General features: G+C 50.9%; 1 protein-coding gene across 7 annotated transcripts in view; it reads right to left on the bottom strand.

Annotated features, from left to right (window-relative positions):
* Positions 1-2,084: 2,084 nt before the first annotated feature.
* Akt2 (AKT serine/threonine kinase 2) overlaps positions 2,085-22,389 on the bottom strand; it is a 50,859-nt gene continuing 30,554 nt past the window's right edge. For all 7 annotated transcript variants that reach the window (XM_077105863.1, XM_076839108.2, XM_076839107.2 and 4 more), the window contains 11 exons: positions 22,028-22,139; positions 10,463-10,616; positions 9,911-10,042; positions 9,153-9,218; positions 8,128-8,196; positions 7,229-7,351; positions 5,763-5,891; positions 5,389-5,603; positions 4,880-4,967; positions 4,663-4,765; positions 2,085-3,678 (listed from right to left, as the gene is read on the bottom strand). In XM_077105863.1, the coding sequence (XP_076961978.1) occupies positions 3,599-3,678; positions 4,663-4,765; positions 4,880-4,967; positions 5,389-5,603; positions 5,763-5,891; positions 7,229-7,351; positions 8,128-8,196; positions 9,153-9,218; positions 9,911-10,042; positions 10,463-10,616; positions 22,028-22,139 (1,271 nt within the window). In that variant the 3' untranslated portion in view covers positions 2,085-3,598. The remainder of the gene's footprint in view (positions 3,679-4,662; positions 4,766-4,879; positions 4,968-5,388; positions 5,604-5,762; positions 5,892-7,228; positions 7,352-8,127; positions 8,197-9,152; positions 9,219-9,910; positions 10,043-10,462; positions 10,617-22,027; positions 22,140-22,389) is intronic.

Raw genomic sequence — 22,389 nt, 5'->3', positions numbered from 1 at the left:
GGGAAGTCCAGAGGCGGCCAAGCGTCACTCTAGTGACACTCTAGCACCAGAACACGATGGCTGAGGGCGACCTTGACCGCCTGGCTGGCAGAGTTTGTCCAGTCTTCTCTGAAAAATCACTTTCTTCCCGTCCTCTGTCCTGTGCCCTTGGAGTCTAGGGCTGGGGATATAGCTTGTCTTGCATGCACAAGGCCCTGGATTCCATCCCCAGCACTACAAACCAATCAAAAAACAAACAAAAAAAAAACTAATTTTTTGACAGTCTAAGTTGCCCGGGCTGGTTTCTGACTTGGAATCCTCCTGCCAGAATTACAGGTGTGCACCACTGCATCTGGCCATGATCACCTTTTGAAAGCTATGTGACTCATATTAAAATCCAGGACTGCAGAACACAAATGCAGTTAAGATGTACAGTAAGCTTCATTGCAGCACGCTGGTAGCAGGGAAAACAAAACCAAACCACAACCAACCAAAAAAACCTGAAAGCCAAGTAAATTCCTATCAACAGGGGAGACAGGCCTACTTGGGATACATCTGCAAAGGGTCGGCAGGGGTGTGCACCAGAAGTCCCTCCAAAGGTGGATGTGCAGGTTAAAGGAACCTCATTCTTACCCATCACCTGATGTGCAATATGAATACCCACCTTGGTAGGGGTGGGGGCAAGATGTGGCAGGACATGCCCCAGGGGTGTGGTGGCAGCTGGAAGGGCTGTGCCTTTTTATGTCCTTCTATCCACTTGCAGAGAAGGGTATGCACTCAAGACTCCAGGACATGGGGTGATAGTCACTTTCTTCCTTATACTTTTTTTTTTTTTAATACACAGACATGAAAAAACTTGTTTAAAATGGACAATGCAGAAGATGGATTAATCTACTTAAATTTAATTTGCAAAATTTGAAACTCTTCATCCTCAAACTAAGAAGCACCAGTTATTTCAGGGTCACTCCAGTTATCTAAGGGTGTTTCAACCAAGGGACCCAGTTGACCGACAGTGGTTCCTCTGGTGGAGCAAGGATGTACCACCAGACCCAGAGGCAGACGGGATGCACCCACTGCAGGGTCAGCCACGGTGCCTGAAGAACTGCACTCACCTTACCGAGGGCTGCGACTAGAGTGAAAAGGAAAGGCTTTTCTTTATAAGTTCCCGATTATCTTAATGCCACTGTGACATACTTTTGTAATTAAAAAGACAATAAAGTCGATATAAAGTCAGAAAACCCAACACGATGGGGTTGGGATGTGGCTCAGTGGTACAGTCTGCAAAGGAAAGCCAGCTCTACCTCTGAGCCACATCCCCAGCTCTTATTTAAATTTTGAGACAGAGTCTTGCTAAGTTGCCCAGGCTGGCTTTGAACTTGGGGATCCTCCTGCTTCAGCCTCCTCAATCACTGGGATTACAGGAGTGCCCCACTGGTGTGTGAGAAAAGCTTCCCTGTGTGACGCCCTCCTCCCTGCAAAATCTGAAATGAATTCACCTGTGCCAGGCTTGGGAGAGGGAACAGTCCAGCCCAGTCGACAAGCTGGGGACGGAGGGCAGGTGCAGCTCCCAGTCAGGATAAAAGGCTCCGGGAGTTGGAAAAGTGACTCTAGGAGCTGCAGGAGGCTGTCACCAGGTGCTCTGCTACTCCCAGCTGATGGCAACCGAAAATGCCATCAACACAGGTTCTGCTCTGGAATTTGGGGGCCTCAGGCTGCGCGATTTAATATAAATGAGCAAAGAAACTGTGGCAGCATGTACCTCTCCAGGGCTCAATGACCACATGAAATGAGCCAGCCCCTCCCACTCAGTTCCAGGGCAGTGACACCACACACAGCTTGTTTAGAATCCCTCCCCTCTCGCGCCCTGCCCTTGAGTCCAGCCTCCTCTGGCTGGAGCAGTCTGTCTGCTCCACCCCAGCCTGCTCTGCAGCTTCACCCCAGCATCCTCCCCTCTGGCTTGGGCTCCCATGTTCATTCCCACTGCCACCTGCTTGACAGGGACCTCAAACAGCAGTGGAGCAGGAGGTGGATGGTACCCAGGGGGTGGACTCCATAACCAAGCAAGGCTGGGGGTGGCAGCTGGCAAAGTGCAGGTGGGGCCCTGGTCTGAAATGAGTGTCTTTATTGCTTGTACCGTACAAACACAAGGGGTAGGAAGGGCCAGTGGGGACGGGGAGAGCTGTCAGATAAACATCATACACACACGAGAAGGGAAGGAGCCCCCGTACCCTCCCCACCCTCCCCACAATGCCTTTTCATGGACTGCCCAGTAGGGAGGAGGATGGGGAGGCTGAACCACAAAAAACAAACTGCACACACCCAGAGACGCTGGGGGCAGGGGGAGCGAGGACATGGGTGGGGAAGCAAGTGGACCCCAGGTACCTGCTCCCCACACACGATGGAGCGCTGGGCGGGTGGGGCCCAAGCGCACACACACCACCACGCACACTCGAGGGCCCAGACGCACTGCCCTCTCTCTCTCTCACACACACACACACACATACACACACACACACAGCCATGCACACCTGCATCCCAGCAGCTCAGGGACGCCCACGGACACAGTCCACAGCACACACACGTGTGCTTACAGCACTGATACGTTCTCTCCATCACGTTCACCTTAAGGCTGCAGAATTTGGGGCCCTGGAGAATGGGAAGGGGTGAGGTGGCCTGGGAGCCTCCCTTCTCAGAGGCCCTTAACCCCAGTATGTACCGAAGATGCCCTCCCCTGCCCCTCCTCTCCCCAAGTCCACGGGGCCCAATACTGTCTCGGTGAGATGTGTAACAGCCGAGGCTAGTGCCCTTCTGCCTCAGGCAGAAAGAAGTGGACAATTCTGGCCCCCATCCTCAAAAGGAGCCAAGGCCAGACCCAGGGTCCAGTGGGAGGTAAGGCCAGCTGGAAGGAAGCCCTGGTAAGGCACAGGGTTGGGGGGCAGGCAGGCTGGCCCCCCACTGTTCCTTCTGCCTCACCCACAGAGTTAGCAGAACAACTTGGGGGAGGAAAAGGGAAAGGAAGGGCCAGAAGGCAGTGACCCTCTCCTGGTTCCCCATGACGCAGGGATCTGGCTCCATTCACAAGGAGCCCTAATCCCCGATCCCACCGGTCCCTGGACATTATTGCTTTTCTGACCCCCAGTTCGGGGGTGGCAGGTGGACCTCCTCTCGCCAGACCCCTGGGGCCTAGGCGACAGGCTGTGGAAGGTGGCACGGTGCTGTCCGCTAGGCGGCCGTCCCACCAGAGGCAGCTTCATCCAGAAGCAGCAGTGTAGCCAGGCTGCCTGCGTGATGCCCAGCCAGAAATTCAGGCAGGACCCGGGGATCCATGCTTCACCCTCACTGGGGCCTGTTTTTGATTAAAAACCTGAATCCATCCTCCCAGCAGCCCATGCTGGGGTGGGAGGTGGACAGTCCCTCCACACAAAGGGGAGGTTAGAGGCCAAGGCTGCGGGGACCACTGAGGTGAATTTGGAGGAGGACTGAAGAAGGAACTGGAAATGGGGGTGAGAGAGTGAGGGATGGGGACACAAACCAAAAAGGCAAAATAAAAAGTCTTTTTAAAAGCCACCCAGTTGGTGGATGGCGGCCATGCAGGTATCCTGTGGTGGCAATGGGCTGCTCACTCCCGGATGCTGGCTGAGTAGGAGAACTGAGGGAAGTGCGTCCGCTGGTCCAGCTCCAGAGAACCCAGGCTGTCATCTGTGGGTCAGGAGGAAGAGTATTTGGGGTACTGGCCTGCAGAGGGCCAGAGGCACCCACAGACTCCCTCAGGATATACCCAAAGGATTGCAATGGGGTCACAGAATGAGCCCAGCAGGGAGTTCCTGCAAGATTGGAAGAGATGGCTCAGAGGCACCTTCCTGACAGAGCCCCCACAGCCATGTCCATCCCCCAGGCCCTGGGTAGTCTTGTGTGGGGAAACTCCACAGCCCCATCACCCTGACCCTGTGTCCTCTCAAGTGTCCTCCCATTCTCTCCCCATGCCACCACCAGACGCCTCAGGCCCAGTCCCCTGCCCTGGCTTGCTTCAATCTACCCTCCACGTGCAGCCAGGGGATTGCACAGAACCCTCCCATGGCTCCCACATGAAGGTTCTCACCCTGTGTTCCTGGGATGCTCCCACTCTGACCCCCATGCCTCCCGCCTCTTCCCTGAGCCCACAGCTACCCTGCCTGCAGTCTGTCCCTTTGACTGCAAAAAACTCTCCACTACTGGATCCAACATGCCACTCTTGCCAGAAAGCACAGGCCAGGTGAGGCACTTCCTCCATGAGACCCCAGTCCCTGGGCTTCTACACCAGGCTGACTGCTCTGGGCTGTCACAAAACCTAGACTGGGAGCTCTCCAACAGCAGCGCCCAGGGATGGCTGGGTCACTGCTGTGAGGCTTTGGAGTAAAAACACAAATAGCTTAAGAGTCAATGAACTAAAAAAAAAAAAAAAAAAAAAAGAGTCAATAAACTAATCCAGCCCAAAGACCCCAGCCACCTCCTGACCAGTGCTTTCCCCTGCAGCTCTGGACTACGCTGTAACTAATGGCTCCTGGTGACCCTCACCAGACCAAAAAGAACCCAGCAGCAAAAGGCCTGCAAGCAGATGTTAGGGCAAACTGCCCAGAGGCAGACCCCACCTCTCCTCCACCCAGGCAGGCACTGTGATGGCCAACGGGGCCCCCAGACACTCACAGCGGTCCGGGGGTGTGATTGTGATGGACTGGGCGGTGAACTCGTCATCAAAGTACCTTGTGTCAACCTCAGATGTGACCTGAGGCTTGAAGGGTGGCAGGAGCTATGGAAGAGAATAGCCCAGACTCAGGGACCCTGATGACAGGCCTTGACCTAGGTCACCCACAAATGGAACAGGTCCCCAGGAATTGCTGGAGGCGCACAGGTGGGCACTCACCTTCTTTTGCACCACATCCTGCCAGTTGATGCTGAGGAAGAACCTGTGCTCCATGACCTCCTTGGCATCGCTGGGCCCCCCACCGAGCCTGGGCAGAGATGGCCATCAGCACCCATCTCCCAGAGCAGCTGGGTCTGGGAGATGGGTTTCAGTCCCAGCCACAAACCACCACACTTCAAGAGGGGGAAGCCAAGGCTCAGGAAGGGGCGCTCATGACCACGTGGTCTCACAGCCTGCCTCACTGAGTCCAGCAAGAGTGGGCAAGAGGGCTTGGCCACAAGACTGCCCAGTCCTCAAAATCTCCAAACCCCATGGAAGGGCAGGGAGGGCCAAGCATGGGCCCGGCCAAGGGGAAGCCCTTCAGGTGCTAGCTGTGTCTACCACAGGCTGCATGGGGGATGACATACTGCAGGCCCATAGCAAGTGCACCCGTAGACACTGCTCTCTCTAGGCCAAGGGGCAGCGGCAGCAGGTAGCACTGGGATGGACAGGCAGATGCCAGCCCTCACCTCTGCTTAGGGTCCTTTTTCAGCAGCCCAGCCAGCAGGGACTTGGCCTCGGGACCAAGCGTGCGTGGGAAGCGGATCTCCTCCATGAGGATGAGCTCAAAGAGGCGCTCATGGTCCTGGTTGTAGAAGGGCAGGCGGCCGCACATCATCTCATACATGACCACGCCCAGCCCCCACCAGTCCACGGCCCGGCCGTAGTCATTGTCCTCCAGCACCTGGGGAGGGAGGGGCAATAAGCAGGCAAGCCACAGTCCAGGGCCAGGCAGGGGAGAGAGGAGTCAGTTTTGCCCTCAGCATCTAAGCCAGGCAGGCACACAGGCCCGGGGGCCCTCCACCCTTGGCCTATGTGTTCCTGGGCCCCCAGCTCCAGACACCTCAGGTGCCAGGTACTCCGGGGTCCCACAGAAGGTTTTCATGGTGGCACCGTCACTGATGCCCTCTTTGCAGAGGCCAAAGTCGGTGATCTTGATGTGGCCATCTTTGTCCAGCATGAGGTTTTCCAGCTGCAGGAAAAGTCAATAGATGAGGGGAACATCCTCCCGGCTTCTGTCACCAGCCTTCCCCTCCAAGGGGCAACAGGCTGGGGTGGTAACTGTCCAGCCAGCAGCTCCTCAGCACCGACTCCTGGGGCCAGGATGAGCCCAGTGCATGGCCACACAGGCTGGGGCTCAGAGGGAGGCCAGGCCCAATGCCTCCCTTCCTCTAGCCACCCCAGGCAAGCTGAAGGAGCCAGGCCCTGCTCCAGCTGCTGCCTCCACTGTGGGCTGCAGTTACTTTAAGATCCAATTGGAACTGAAGGCACTATCCTTCTTCTATTTTTTATTAAACTTTTTTTAATTATGATACACACACGACAAAAGAAACAGAAAACACAAATGAAAGAGGTAGTAGAGCCTCTGTGCAAACTGTGAGGTCAAGAAATAATATCAGCAGCCCTCTGGAACCCTAATATGCCCCTTCCCAGGTATTAACTATCTCCCACCCCAACCCCCACCCCCACAGTGAAAAGCAACTTTTTTTTTAGGTACCAGGGATTGAGCCCAGGGGCACCTAACCACTGAAGCACATCCCCAGTTCTTTTTATATTTTATTTTGAGACAGGGATTTGCTAAATTACTTAGGACCTCATTAAATTCCTGGGGCTGGCCCTGAACTCATGATCCTCTGTCCTGCCTTACTTAGCCTCTCAAGTTGCTGGGATTAGGCGTGTGCTACCGTGCCCAGTGAGAAATCACTTTTTTAATTCCTTGCTTTTCTCTATAGTTTTGTTTTCTTTCGTGGAGCTGGATATGGAACTCGGGGCCTTGTGAATGCCTGCTACTGAAATACCTCAGCCCTTTCCTCACTAGTTTTGACATCTGTGTGTACACCTGTGAGCAGTGCTGGACGTGTCCCACCTACTCTGGCCTTTCCCCTGACTCCAGTCTATGAGCTGCATCAGCACCCCTGGGCAGCTGGGCTGCTCTCTCTGCTGCAATCCTGCCGTGGAGACACCACAGTGCACCGTGCCTGTTCCACAGCAGCAGGCATTCTGAGCTAGTGACAGTGCTGCTCTGAGTACACGCACACTTTCTGGGGTGATCGGGGTGATCACGTGTCCCTGTTTCCGCTGTGCACACAGCAGGGCAGGTGGCGAGTGTTCAGCTTTGGTGAAGGCTGCTACTTTCTAGAGTTTGTACCAAGTGACACCCTCACCTGAAGCCCTGGAGCCGCACAGCGACTGGGAAAGGCCTTCACAGTGGAACCACTTGGGCCCACCTCCCCGTGTGAGTGCCATGCGCATGCCAGGGGCCAGCCTGGCCTGCCTCGGGCACACCCCTGATCCCAGCCACCTGCTCACCTTGATGTCACGGTACACCACATCCCGTGAGTGCAAGTACTCGAGAGCTGAGACGATCTCTGCACCATAAAACCGGGCCCGCTCCTCTGTGAAGACACGCTCCCGGGATAAGTGGAAGAACAGCTGCAGGGGACAGGGTAAGGTTAGACCCCAGCCTCAGGAAGGAAGGATGGCCCAGCACCCAGCCCCATGACAGAGTGACACCTGCTCCCTGAACAGGCAGGACATCAAGAGGTACCAAGTGAGGGGTGGTGAAATAACAGCTCACACAAAGAGAAAAACCAAGCAAGGGATGAAAAATAAGGGGCAGTCAGCAGGTGCCCACAGAAAGATAAGGAACAGGTGAAGGAATCGGTGACAGCAGGGAGACAGGCATGTCACAAGCAAGTGACAGAACATGCTGAGCAAGACCAAGTCAGATAGATATGACCACATCCCGGTCAGTCACATGTGTGTCCAGAGGGTAAGAGGAGGAACAGGGGACAAGAGCAAGCATGAGCCACTCAGTGACAGAGTGGCTGGATCAGTCTGCACAGGGAGGACATGGGGTCAGAGGGCTGGTGCATCTTTACCTCCCTAACAACATCCTTCCTCTCACTGTCGGCTGACCACCCCACAACCTCTCCCACCCCTCTGTACCTAGGTTTGGATTCTGCCCTGAAAACTCTCTCAACAGCTGTTTGAACTTGGGCAAGCCATTTAACCTCTCTGAGTCTCAGTTCCCCACCTGCAAAATGGAGATGATGCCACCTGGCTCAAAGGAGCAGGGTGGGAGGTGAGGGCGGAACCCAGTGATAGGAAGCCTCCATCTGTCCCTTCCATCTCACCCAGATCCTCTCTGCCTGCCCCCATACTCTGGAAGGATACCCCCACATGCAAGGCCGGTGGCTGGGGCTCACCTCACCCCCGTTGGCGTACTCCATGACAAAGCACAGGCGGTCGTGGGTCTGGAAGGCGTACTTCAGCGCCTGAGGGAGGAGGGCACAAGGGCCACTGGGGTCAGAGGGGGGAAGAGGGGGGAAGAGGGGGGAAGAGGGCTCTGCCTAGTCCGGGAGGAGAAAGCAGTTTATTCTACCTGTACACACCTGCCCTGGCCTGGGCTGCTGTCAGGCAGGTGAGTTCAAATCCCAGGCACCGGTGGGGGATAAAGTGTGTTCTAGGCAAGCAGGACTTACCTTCCTTCTTGTTTTAACAGTAAGTGTGTTAATAGCACTCTCTCTCTCTCTCTCTCTCTCTCTCTCTCTCTCTCTCACACACACACACACACACACACACACACACACACAGGATGCACACTGGGGCTAGGCATAGCAGTGACTTTAAAGCCAAGTCTAAAGACAGGGTGAACAAGCTGTATGCAAGGAGCCCTCCAGGAGGTTCCTCAGGTCACCTTGGACACCTCTCTGCTCGAAACAACTCTGCAGTTCTGTCTTCCACACTGAGGCACCTCCTAAGATGACATGAACTGCACAACTAAGCAAGAATCGGCACAGAAACCACCCTCCATCTAGATCTCCTAACTGATGCCCAATGGCCTTGATGGAGACTGCAGCCCTAAGACATCTCCCTCCCCCAAAGAGGGGGTCCACTGGGCCAAGGCAACAGGCAACATAATGACCACACATCTGCTTCCATGATACCTCAAAACCAAAATCAAAATCAAAAGTCTTTCCATTTGGACCAGGCAGGTTGGTTCTGCCCATCCACAAAGACAGCTCTGTGCTCTCCCAGGGCTGTCCCACATCATGAACCTCCACCTCTGAGGAAAGTGCCACCCTGCAGCAGGGTCTTGATTCAGACAATCTGGGGAGCACACTGAGGCTGTGCTCTGTAGTGGGAGGATTGGACTCTCCCTGAACTCTGCCCAAATGGGCTGGCCTGGAGCCCCACCACCCACTGCCATCTGAGAAGGGGGGTGACTCACAGTGAGGAAGGGGTGCCTGGTGTTCTGGAGGACCCGGCTCTCAGTGACGGTGTGAGCGACTTCATCCTGCAGACAGAGAGTGTGGGTGAGCAATTGTGACCACGCACACCCCAGCCTGAGGCCTGGGGGAGCAGCACCTGAGTAAGACCAATTCCATTCTTTGCCATCAAAAAAAAAGGACCCAGATATGGACAGTCAGCAGCTCTCAAAACTACAAGAAGAGTTGATTGAGATTCTACAATAGGAGGGGCTAGGATCTTACAAAGGCTGGGCTCGACCCTCAGTCAGTCTCTCTCTCTCTCTCACACACACACACTCTCACATGGGAAGCCGCTGCTCTGGACTGAGCTCCTGCACTAGGCTCTAGTAGTGTCACTCATACCAAATGTCACATGATCAAATGGAATGTTAAGCAAGCAGCTAGATTCCAAAACAAACCATTATTCCTAAAAACGGGAGATTCCAGTCTACCTGAATCAACATGAACAGAAAGTCCTCTCTGCTTTACCCCTACAAAAGGAAGTATGAGGTAATTTGATGTTACCGGGTCCACTTTTTTTTAATGGTGTTTCCTTGTTCCCTGACAATACTCACTGCTCTGCCGTTGCCCAGTGGGACTTCTCCCTCTATTTCACAGAACGGAGGTGGCCTCAGTTAGCAGATCACAAATAAAAGCCAGTAAGACCTCAAACTACGTGAGCTGTTATTTTGTCTCCTGACACCCCCAAGGAAGCCAGTGCACGGCCGCGAGGATCCACCTTGGCAATGATGACCTCCTTCCGCAGGATCTTCATGGCGTAGTAGCGGCCAGTAGCCTTCTCCCGCACAAGGATGACTTTGCCAAAAGTGCCCTTGCCGAGGAGTTTGAGATAGTCGAAGTCATTCATGGTCTGAGGGGAGGGAAAAAGCAGGGGCAGTCAAGGACCTGGCAATCGGCCATGGAAGGAAATCCTTTAATAAGGAAAGGGGAAAGACACCACTGCAGGAGCAGGGAGGGAGCTCTGGGCAGCAGCTCTGTTCTGAAGGGGCTATGGCCAGGCACTCCCAGGCACAAGCTATGCGGGGCAGGCCTGGAGCTCCGAATGGAGCCGCCTGGTCTTTACAAGCCCCAAGGACGAGTCCGTGGCAGCTCTGTCCATGGCTGCCCCTCACCCCAGGGCCAGAGCAGCCCTGTACCATGCATAACTTGGAACCACCCCCTCTTGCACAGCATCTGTGAAGTCTCTCCAGAGACCCCTGTACATCTGCATGAAAACCAAGGGAGGCTGGGTTGGTCAGCCCGCCCCAGGCCGCCTGCCCCCAGCACGTACCACTTTGGCCCGTGCTTTGCTGACAGCCACTTCCATCTCCTCGGCTGTGGAAGAGTCACTGGGGGAACCACACTTGTAGTCCATGGGGTCCTCGCCAGGGCCCCGCTGCTTGAGGCTGTTGGCGACCATTTGGATGGCCCGCATCCACTCCTCCCTGCATGGGGACACACAAGTCTTGGACCTTGACTGGGAAAGCAGACGGCTACCTCCCAGCCCAGACACACCGCCTCCAATGGGTGAGCAGATGGGCAAACCTTTTTGGGGGCTTTGGAGAGATCTATCTAAGACAGGTTGAGCTGACAGAATCCAACTGAAACTTCACAGACCTCTGATTGTGGCAGGTAGGAGAGTCAAGAGTGGAATAAAAGAGAGGTCACCCATCACCCAGGAGTGGCCTGGCCTGAGGGTCCTGTGCAGACAGGCAGCACTGAAATGATCAAAGTGGGCTGACTACTTTTGTTCACAGCCCCTTGAAAAGAAGCCACCAACTTGAACCCTGAATGAGGGAGCCCGTGCTCCTGAACTGCTCAGAACACACGAGCAGCACAGGTTTACAGGTCACAACTGTTTTGTGAAGCAAAACCAAGAGTAAATTAAGCACTCAAGCACCAAAGCAGCTAAAGAGTTCACAGGGAGAGCTGGCCAGCAGAACTCCCTGGAGGGACTGGCTGCTGAGGTGGAGTGTGGGGGCTGCAAGGCAGGGACAGAAAGAGATGGAGGAGAAGTGGTCTCAACAGAAAGGACCTGGTTTGAAAACAATAAATTGGCTTTGTCACTCATGATTTAGTTGTTGGGAGCAAATTTTCTTTTGATACTTGCAAACTGTTCTTTGGTCTAATTAGTGGAAATGACCACAGACCAAAAAGAAAAGAAATATTAGGCTTAATGACACTCAATTGTTCACATCCCCCAATTTCTGACTCACCACACAGCAATTTCTAGTGGTTCAACCTAACATATTTTGAACCCCCATGTATTACGCTTATGTCTAGAAATCAGCCATGTGACCAACGGGAAATAGAAAATGTTCACTAAGAATGAGACAATTCAGAGAGTAAACAGGCAGCCTCCCAAATTCCGAAAACTGAAAGAAGCCACGGTGTGTGCAGCCAGCGCTGGCAGAAAGCCACCAAGAACCAAGAGAGGCCGAGTTTTTCTTGCACACGCATCCTCTAGCTGCCCTCCACCAGCCTCTGTCCCACGGCATCAAGCAGGGTCACTTCCATACCTATCAGCCCAGCAATGCATTTCCCATGTTTTGACACTGCTGGAACACAGAAGTGTCTTACAGTGGCAGCCTCTCTCCACTTAATTGGGCACTGCTATTTTTTGGTGTTATAAACACTCAGAGAGCACTCACTGTTATTCACCTCCCTCTCCTCCTGTCTTTCAAAGGAGGAAACTGAGGCACAGATTAAAAAATCAAAAGTAAGAAAAACATGGCAGCTGCTCCAAGCCTGGCTGCTGGACTCCCACTGGACTTGAGGCCCTCCCCAAGGCCAATGGGCAAGACAGTTCTTGCCCAGATCTGTGGTTTGCTGAAGCAAGCTGGAACTGAGCTCAGAGATGCCCATTAGTGCACAGGAGGCTCTTCCTCCTCAAACTGGCTTCACTCCCCTGAAACCATGCTTTGTAAGTTGAAGGTGAGTATCCACCATATCATGTTTTGAAACAGATACACAAACATCAAGTGTTGGCACATGGCCCCTTGCCACCCAAGAAAAGTCTGGGGTCCCCATAACCCATATATGTCAACCCCATGAGGAGTTTTGAGTGTGGTATGCCTCCTGTACCTGTACAGGTGTTCAGTAAGTATCTAAGTAATGAACAAGCAAGGCAGCCAAAGTCTGAGTGGCCCCAGGGCCTATGCACAGCAAGGCCACTGCACACCCAGGCAGAGTGGGGTTGGCTTCTTCCCTCCCTGACCCAGCACTTCTAGCCAGCATTTCTCAACTGGTTTTAACCCATGCTCCCTTTGGAACAAGTCACAGCCTAAAGCCCAATGCCTATATTAATTTCCCTGTTTTCAAAAAAAAAAAAAAAAGGGAAAGAGTAGGGACACATCCTATGATATGCCTTGTCAATCACAGCTGTCATAGAAATTTTAAAATGGTAGATAAAAAACAAAGTCACACAGGCAGGCACAGTGGGGCACACCTATAATTCCAGTGACTCAAGAGACTGAGACAGGAGGATCACAAGTTCAAACCAGCCTTGGCAACTCAGTGAGACCCTGTCTCAAAATAAAAATAAAAAAGGCTGGGAAGGTGGCTCATTGGTACAGAAACCTAGACTGAACCCCAGACTGCAGAAAGAAAATCACAGATCTCCTAAAGGATACGAACAGTGTAATCATACATACAACCTCATGCAGAGAAATTTTAAGATTGTGAAAAAAGCTGGCTACAGATTAAGACCCACAGTGTGATATCAGCTTTCTGACAAAGAGAGGTATGGAGTGAACACAGCACCCCAGAAGCAACTCTGAGCCTGGCAGATCAGCTGTACGGGTGCCCCATCCTTTCCAGCCTCATCCCCACCTCAGCACAGCAGCTGCTGAAGCAGGGTGGACTGCCGTGTGGAGAGCAGCAGGTCCAGGGCCTGGTCCAGGAAGCACCAGCCTCGGGGAAGGTGTGGAGGCAAGGCGTGGGGCCAAACCAATCCACCAAGGATGAAGGAGGTGGATGCGGGTAACTGAGGCCCTCCCCAACGCTGACCAGCTGCCGGTCCAGTTCCAACTGGACTGAGGTTACAAGCTTGCAGCACTCAGAATTCCAGAGAAAAAGTAAGAGCCTCTGTCCAGGACACTCCTCAAAGGTTTCAACACAGTGTCTGGGGCAGAGGGGAGCTTCTACCCAAAGCTGGGGCTAAAAGGAGAGCTCTTAAGGAAACCAACCCCCTCCCTGGTTAAGAGTCACAACTACTAAAATAACAGCAGTGAGTGTGCAGCTCCACAGCCGCAACCTCAAGAGCATGGGAAGGAAGGGTTCTGACATGGAGATGGACGCACAGAGAGGTAGATCACCTGTGGAGGTTACACAGCTGGAGACAGCAGAGCTGGGACTCAGTGCCAGGCAACCCATTCTTCCCTAGTCCCCACTGCCTTTCCCTGTGCTGGGGGTCTGAGTGTCAGATTTGAGAGAAGCTGAGGAAAGCTCCAGCCTTACTTCCTAGAAGAAGTCCAGGAGAAACAAGCAAAGATACTCTCAGGCAGGTCCATGGACCAAGGGACATCATATCAAGGGACCTAGAAGCCAAGCAAACTGATGCCTCCCCTTGGAAGCTGTGAGATGGACCACATTCCAGAGGAGGCCTCTCCCACTGGACACCACCCCCAGACACTCTCCACACAGGCAGCCACCATGGTGCTGTGAGAAGTAACACCTTTAACCCTCCCAATGACCAAGGCAGTAGAAACTGTGATCCACGTCATGCTACAAATAGGGAAACTGAGGCACAGGGAGGCTGATGTTTGCCCACTTACACAGCCAGTAAGCAGAGGCCCGGGAACACCAACCCAGGCATTTCTTCTTCACCCAGGAGCACTTCTCCCATCAGGGGTATCGTCCAGAACCTTCTCATCCTCACTTGGGTTTCAGGGCCAGGAATATATGGGGAGCTACATTTGCCCAAGCAGCACTAGGGAGGGCGTCCCATGTACAGCATAGGAGCAGCACTGGGCAGCTGGGAGCCAAGCCTTGAACCCATGTGGCCCTCACTGGCCCAACCTCTCCAGTTGTTGTCTGCCTCCCACATACAGCACGGGTCACACAGTAGCTAAGAGCAGACTCTAGTGCTGACGGCCTGGGTTCAAACCAGCTCTGCCTCTTCCTTCAGGAGATGCTGGGCAGGTCATCTAACATTCATCAGCGAGCTGATCTGTAAAGCAAGCACTAGTGGTTCACACAGGGGAGATGTGAGCTGCTGGACACGAAGCACAGAGGAAGTGACTCAATGGATTGTTGTGAGGATTCACCTTGCCAGCCAGTCAATGTTTACCAAGTGCCTCCTACAAGCCAGGCCTTGTTTGGGTGCTGAGGATGCAGCAGGAAACAGCTCACTAGAGTTCCTAGTCTAACGGGGGAAGACAACTGTGTAAAAATACAGCAGTTTGGCTGGGGTTGTGGCTCAGTGGTATAGCATTTGCCAAACATGTATGAGGAACTGGGTTTGATTCTCAGCACCACATATGAATAAATGAATAAAATAAAGGTCCATCAACATCTTAAATTAAATTGCACATTCTTCTGCTGGGCATGATGGTGCATGCCTATAATCTCAGTGGCTTGGGAGGCTGACACAGGAGGATTGCAAGTTCAAAGCCAGCCTCAGCAATGGCTAGGCACTAAGCAACTCAATGAGAACCTGTCTCTAAACAAAACACAAAATAGGGCTGGGGATGTGGCTCAGGGGTCAAGTGCCCCTGAGTTCAATCTCCAGTACAAAAAAAAAAAAAAAAACTGCATGTTCTTCTGAGTATTGTGATGAACTCTCAGGTTATATCCCACCTAGCAGGACATGAATCATCTCTGTCCAATGTATCCATGCTGTATATGCTACCCACCCGTATGGCACTTAGTAGCCTCTTGGCTACTACAGATCAAATGTAGCAGTACCATAGTATTTGTGTTCAAGTAAGCCTTCTGGAGTGCTCTAACACATCACCACAATGCCTAGGTCAGTCACTTCATTTTATTTCATCATGTAGGCACTGGGTCTTCAATATCATCATGAGAAGAAGGGTGAGTACAGTAGTACAATAAGATATTTTGATTGGGCTGGGATTGTGGCTCAGCGGTAGAGCGCTCGCCTAGCACGGGCGGGACCTGGGTTCAATCCTCAGCACCACATAAAAATAAAGGCGTTGTGTTATGTCCATCTACACCTAAAAGATAAATATTTTTTTAAAAAAGATATTTTGAGGTAGAGAGAGAAGAGGGGAGGGGAGGGGGGAGGGGGGATAGTAGAGGATAGGAAAGGCAGCAGAATACAACAGACACCAGAATGGCAATATGTAAATCAATGGTTCTGCAACTGATGTGATTCTGCAATCTGTATATGGGGTAAAATGGGAGCTCATATCCCACTTGAATCAAAGTGTGAAATATGATATATCAAGAACTATGTAATGTTTTGAACAACCTACAATAAAAATTAATTAAAAAAAAAATAAAATAATGTAAAATAAAGATATTAAAAAAAAAAAGATATTTTGAGAGAGAGACCATATTCATATAACTTAATTTTGGCACAACAGATTGAACCCAGGGGTACTTAACCACTGAGCCACACCCCCAGCCCTTTTATTTTGAGATAGTACCTCGCTAAGTTGCTTAACAGCCTCCCTAAGTTACTAAGGCTGCCTCTGAACTTGCTATCCTCCTGCCTCAGCCTCCTGAGCTGCTGGGATTACAGGCATGCGCTACCACACTTTTATAACATAATGTAACTTTTATGACAGAATATATGTTCAATGTTACTATTGTTGTTAATCTCTTAAAATTTATCATAGGCATGTATGTATAGAAAAAAATGCACAGAGAGAGTGGGAGGGTTGGTATCGATCACTATTTTAGGCATCTACTGAAAGAGTCTTGGAACATGTCCCCTCAGGTAAGAGGGGACTACTGTAGCAAGACAGGAATCAGAGAGAGCCCTTTCTTAAAGGGTAGCCAGGAAGGCCTCTCTGAAGAGGTGATACTTAAACCAGGACCTAAAGGCTATTACTAGAATATGAGCCATCCCCAGTGCCCACAATAGGCACCTGGCACATAGCTGTGAAATCAATGACGCCACATGGATAGTGGGAGGGAAGGGAATCCAGGCGAAGGGAGAAGTGGACAAAGGCCCAGGGAGAAGGAGCCTGGGGTGTCTATAGAAGGCACAGCAGGTGCAAGAGTGGCTGGAGCCAACAGAGGGAGTGAAAGAAGGACAAGCCCAGACCACTCTGAACTGTATGTGCCACTAAGTTAGGGATCCATCATGGGAAGTGGCTGACAGTGGGTGACAGCTCCAATTTCGGTGTTAGGCCAAGAACTGCTATGTGGGCTGCAGACCAAGGGCAGTGGACACAGCATTGTCCAGGCAGGAGGAGCCAGTGGCAGGAGGTATAGGAAGGAAGGGACAGCTCCACTGCCCAAGGACTCTACTATGCATGGATCCTACCAGTGCTACCACACACACTTCCTCCTTTGTCCCCAGGACAACCAGGGACCTGAGCCCCAAGGAGAAAGGAACACAGCAGTTGCCCTGCCCTGGGTTGTCCTGCTGAGCAGGACCCAACGTGCCCCAGAGGGAAGCTCAAGGAGGCAGAGGTGGCCAGGCTGTCCTTCCTACTTCAGGAGTAAGGGCTAACTGTTGGTCTGAGAGTGGGCCTCTGCCCTTCACCCTATGCATGGCTTCCTCTATCACCAAGGGGCATTTTATGACTGGACGGTATTGGGTTCCTTCCCTTCTCATAGACAACATCAACTGGGAGGACAAAGTTGATATGTACAGTCCTTACAACAGGATCTGGCTCAAGAGAGTTAGTTTTAATTATTCTTGTATTCATCCAACAAACATTTACTGAATACCTATTCATATGCCAGGCACAAATAAATAAATATAAAATGCCACACTTAGTAGACAGGTTCTATAAAGAAAAATAAAGCTGGGTAAGGGAAACATTCACGAGGAGGCAGGATAGGATACTCTGAGAAGGTGGCATTTGAATAGAGAACTTGTGAAGTTAAAAAAATAGCCATGATATCTGGGCAAGAGGGTCCTAGGCAAGACAGCAGCAGGTGCTAAGGCACCTATCCAAGAGTGTATTTTGCAAGTTTAAGGAACAGCAAGCAGACCAGCATGACTGAGTGTGGGCTCCAGTGGCAAGAAATAAGTCTGGAGAGGGGCAGGGCCTTGTAGGACATGGCACAAACCCTGGAATTCACTCCAAGAAGGACTAACAGCCATTCAGATTCCTGAGCAGAGAAATTACATCAAAAAGATCACACAGGGGCTGAGGTTGTAGCTCAGTGGTAGAGCACTTGTGTAGCACGTGTGAGGCACTGGGTTTGATCCTCAGCGCTACATACAAAAATAAATAATAAAGTTATAAAAATATATTTAGAAAAAAAGTGTCCAGGGGCTGGGGCTAGGGTTGTGGCTCAGTGGTTGTGTGCTTGCCTAGCATAGGTAAGGTACTGGGTTCAATCCTCAGCACCATGTAAAAATAAATAAAGGCATTGTGTCCACCTACAACTAAAAACATATTAAAAAACAAAACAAAACAAAAAAACTCCACTGTGTGGATGGACCACGTTTTAGAAAGAAAAAAAAGTGTATTGGATATACACTATTAAGCACTCCTCTCAAGGCTACCGGTCTGCAAACATTCTATAGAGCCAAGTAGCAAATCTCCAGGCTCTGCAGGCCACCAGCTCTGACACAACTATTAAACTGTGCCACAGCAGGGCAAAAGCAGCCATAGAGCAGCCATATACAAATGCACATGGCCATGTTCCAACAGAACCTTCCTTACCAACAGGAGGCAGGGTTATAGTGGGCCAACCCTACTGTGGACCTAACTTCTACTTTACAGGAAATACACCCACAGGGAACAAAGCAAACAATGTCAAAAGGCAGTAAGGGACACATTCGGCCTTTCTACAACAAGACAGTCAGCCTGGCTTGTCAAGGCTATCAGTTCTTGGAGGGCAGGGGGACAGAGGGCTAAAGTAGATTAAAAGAGGCCAAAGAGACAGCAGGAACCTAAAGGAATCCTTGTTGAAGAAACATTTTTGGAGGTAACTGGGGAAATTCGAGTATGGCACAGATAAGGAGAGGGGAGCAGTAAACACACGTTACAGGTGAGCATCCCTCATTCAAACGCTTTATATCTAACCTTGGAATTTTTTTTGGATTTGGGGATTTTTGCATAGCCCTTATGAGCATTTCTGACAGGAAAATCAAAAATGTTCCAAAATCTGAAACTTTGAGCATCATGTTGGTAGATAAAGTTTCCAATGATGAAGTATTTCGGATTTCAGATTTCCAGATCAAGAGGCTCAACCTGTATACTCATCTCAGGTGTGAGGATATCATGATCTTGTGAGGGAAAGTCCTTATTCGTGGCAGATGCCTGTCTGCAGTGGTAAGGAACAGTGTCATGAAGTACAAACAGAAGCACAAAATAATCAGGAAAATAACAAAAGATTCAGTAAAAATAGCTGACCCTCCATAGTGGTCAGGCCTAAAGTCTGTCATTAATAAGCTCTTTCTAACAAGTCACTGTCATCAGTGACTCTGATGTGCCTACAAGTCCAAGGACAGAGTGAAATTTTCACACCAAAACTTCCAGTTCTTCTCAGTTCCAGGTAGAAGACTTCACACCAGAAGGGTGGAAAACTGGGAATTCCTCAGTTGGGCCCAGGGGAATCTGCACCCAGGCGCAGGTAGCTGCAGGTTCACACAGTGATACTATTCTTTCAACTTTTCTGCATCTGAAACAAGCTGCCAGCAGGGTGGGGTGCGAGGAGGGTCCCCAGCTTCCTGGGGAAGGCAGGAGAGGCAACCAGGTTCCCAGTAAGGAAGGTGCTGCAGTGTCCAAGCCATGTTCAGCCACCGGCGTGCTTCCTGTCTCCCCTGCCACCCCATCTCTCTCCCCATCTCTCTCCAGACTCAGGGCAACTAGTGACCTCAGGCCTATGTGGGGCAGAGCAGCAAGGAAAGCATGGCCAGCCATAAGCAAAACAGAGTGGCCTCCCTCTTGCTGGGTTTCTGGCTCACAACGCCCCCAGGGCTAAGGGCAGGAATCTGGGGTTTGGTCTCTCTGGATCCAACCCAGCAGTTCTCTCTCCAAAGGCAGCAGAAGTTCCTAAGAAAAGGAAAAATGCTCCATCCAGCTCCCACAGTCTTAGTAATGGGAGTCATACCACACTGAAGGGTGTGTCACCTTGTGAGAATGGAAACTAGATCATCTCTCTTGCCTACTAAACCACTGCTGGCTCCCTGCTGCTCCTTTTCCAGGCTTGCAAGTTGTGTGCCAGGTACTGCTGAATCAAGGGCTTCCTGTTTATCATCCCCTGAATCTCTTTAACAACGCTGTGACAAATCCCAATTTATTAGATGCCTGCCAAGCTCTGCAGGGATCTCCATCTAGGGGCCAAGGCCCTGGCTGGGCCCTCCAGCTTCAAGCGCCTCCACTTCCCCTCTTTCAAGACTTCCGCTGGTAGATTCCCTGGTGACACAGAACTCTCTGTGGTCCCTGGGACACACAAGCTGTTTCACTTCCAGGCCTCTGCATATGCTGATCAGTCCTTTTCCTGGACCTTTCTAATTCCTACCTCCTATCCATCCTTCAAAACTCAGGCCCCCTCCTACCAAAAAAAGAGAAACATAACAAACAAACAAACAAGAAAAAAACAACTCAGCCCAACACCCAGGTCCTAAGCACCTATTTGTCAGATTCGCTCTCACTGACAGCCTATATTTTGGTCCCCAGTTTTCAACTGAGTAACAACTAAGCTGGCCTGAAATGGTAATTCTGTTCCCCTTGGTGGGGTAAGTATATTTTTAACCTTGGGGAGATATGCAACAATAATTACAGAATAGACTGTGGTAACATCTTGTGATATTATTTTGTGCAGGCTCTAGAACTGCACTGTCCAAGAGGGTACCACTAGCCATATGAGTGGCTACTGGAACTGATTAAAGGCAATTAAGATCAAATTTCCACTCTTCATTTGCCACACTTAACATTTCCATCACAGCAGGAAGCTCTCTTGCATGGCCCTGTTTAGGCTTCTCCAGAGGGTCAGCAGAAGGCCTACCCCACAGGCAAGCTAGACGTGTTTCTCAAAGTGATGTCCAAAAGGACGAAGTAGGAGGAAGAACTTTGCCACTCGTTATAAAAGGAATGAGTTTTCTGATATACAAAGAACCTTCAGATATAAATAAGAAAAACACCAACTACTCAATAGAAAATATTCAATAGAAAAAAGATATAAACAGATAGTTCAGAAAAGGAAATTCACATGGCCCTTGAGGCTCAAACTCAACCAGAGAGAGAGAAACCCTGAAGTGCTATTTCCCACTACTCAGACTGATAAAAACCCAAATGTTTGAAAACACAAGGCCATGAAGACACTCAGACATCACCTCATAGAACTACTTCTGAAAACAACACATGCAAGCTGAACACAGTGACTCAAGAGGCGATCACAGATTCAAGGCCAGCCTCCACAACTTGCAAGCTGCTGAAAAGGGCTGGGAATGTGGCTCAATGGTAGAGTGACCCAGGTTCAATTCCAAGTACCATTAAAAAAAAAAAAAAAAAGTATACATTCTTGTGACCCAGCAATCCTACATCTAAGAATTCCTCATACAGGCTGACCTACACACATGAGAAATGAGACAGCACCCATTTCATGTGGCATTGCTTATAGTGAGCCAAAGGCTGAACACAACCCCAGTCACCATTAACAAAGAACTGCTAGTTAAACAGGGATGCATATGTCCAGCTGTTAAAAAGAGAAGCAAAAAAACACTGTGGTGGGGTGGCAGCTCTCTATACGAGACGAGACGGAAAGAGTCCACAAGATACTCAGTGAAGTGCAAAAGGCAAGTTCAGAACAGCGTGGGTACAGTGCTGCCTTCTAGGGCCCAGGCGCCAAGGCCTCCATCTGCTCTTCAAGCACACAGAAGACAAGTAGTTTTGTGGGGGATGGAGAACGGAGGGAAGGGGAGCGGTAACAGTGAAACTTTCACCAGACACCTCCTCATTCCATATGGCAAGGACGGGGGAAGGCAGTTTGTTTGTTTGTTTGTGGTGTTGTTGTGGAGTTGAAGATGGAACCCAGGGCCTCGAGAATGCTAGCTAGGCAAACATTTCTACCTCTGAGCCAAGCCCCAGCTTGCCTTTATTTCTTCTTCCTCTTTTTGGTACTGGGATTGAACCCAGGGTACTGGGATTGGTTTACCCCAGCTCTTTTTATTTTTTATTTTGAGACAAAAACTTGCTAAGTTGCTGAAGCTGGCCTTGAACTTGCAATCCTCCTGCCTCACCCTCCTGAGTTGCTGGGATTATAGATATGTGCCTTGGTTCCCCACTCTCAGCCTGACTTTTGAACCAGATGAATCTACATAACTTCTTCTGATTATTAAATTGAACTTTTAAAGTGACTTTCTAGACCTACTTTAGAATCAACAAAGATGCTCACTAGGAACAGTCTGCTGTCATGAAGTACAAACAGAAGCACAAAATAATCAGGAAAATAACAAAAGATTCAGTAAAAATAGCTGACCCTCCATAGTGGTCAGGCCTAAAGTCTGTCATTAACAAGCTCTTTCTAACAAGTCACTGTCATTAGTGACTCTGATGTGCCTACAAGTCCAAGGACAGAGTGAAATTTTCACACCAAAACTTCCAGTTCTTCTCAGTTCCAGGTAGAAGACTTCACACCTGAAGGGTGGAAAACTGGGAATTCCTCAGTTGGGCCCAGGGGAATCTGTCCATTGTGCCTCTTCCCCTCGCACCAAGCTTGACCATTCTCAAAGGGCAGCCACATAGAGGTTCAAACTCACCTCTCATCTGGAGAGTCCACATGGAAGGTCCTCTCGATGACAGTGGTCCACTGCAGACAGCGAATGACGAAGGTGTTGGGCCTTGGCCTCTCGGTCTTCATCAGCTGACATTCTGCAGGCAGGGTAGGAGGATTGGGACAGTGAGGGGATGACCCTGCTGGCCTGTAGCCCATATTCCCTGAGCCACCTGTGTGTCAAGTCCCATGTCAGATGGTGCTGGGGACCCATCAGAGATCAAGACAGCTCTGGCCTTGCCCTCAGGGCAGACCACCAGATGGTAATAACTTAGCAGTCAGGTTGGGACAGAGACAGCCAGAGGCAGCATCCAACCCAGCTGCAGCATCCAACCCTGAGGAAGGGGC

This window comes from Callospermophilus lateralis, chromosome 18, assembly GCF_048772815.1.
Source record: "Callospermophilus lateralis isolate mCalLat2 chromosome 18, mCalLat2.hap1, whole genome shotgun sequence".
NCBI classification, from domain to species: Eukaryota; Metazoa; Chordata; class Mammalia; order Rodentia; family Sciuridae; genus Callospermophilus; species Callospermophilus lateralis.
Note: the sequence above shows the minus strand (reverse complement) of the source record. Positions and strands in the feature narration are given on the sequence as shown.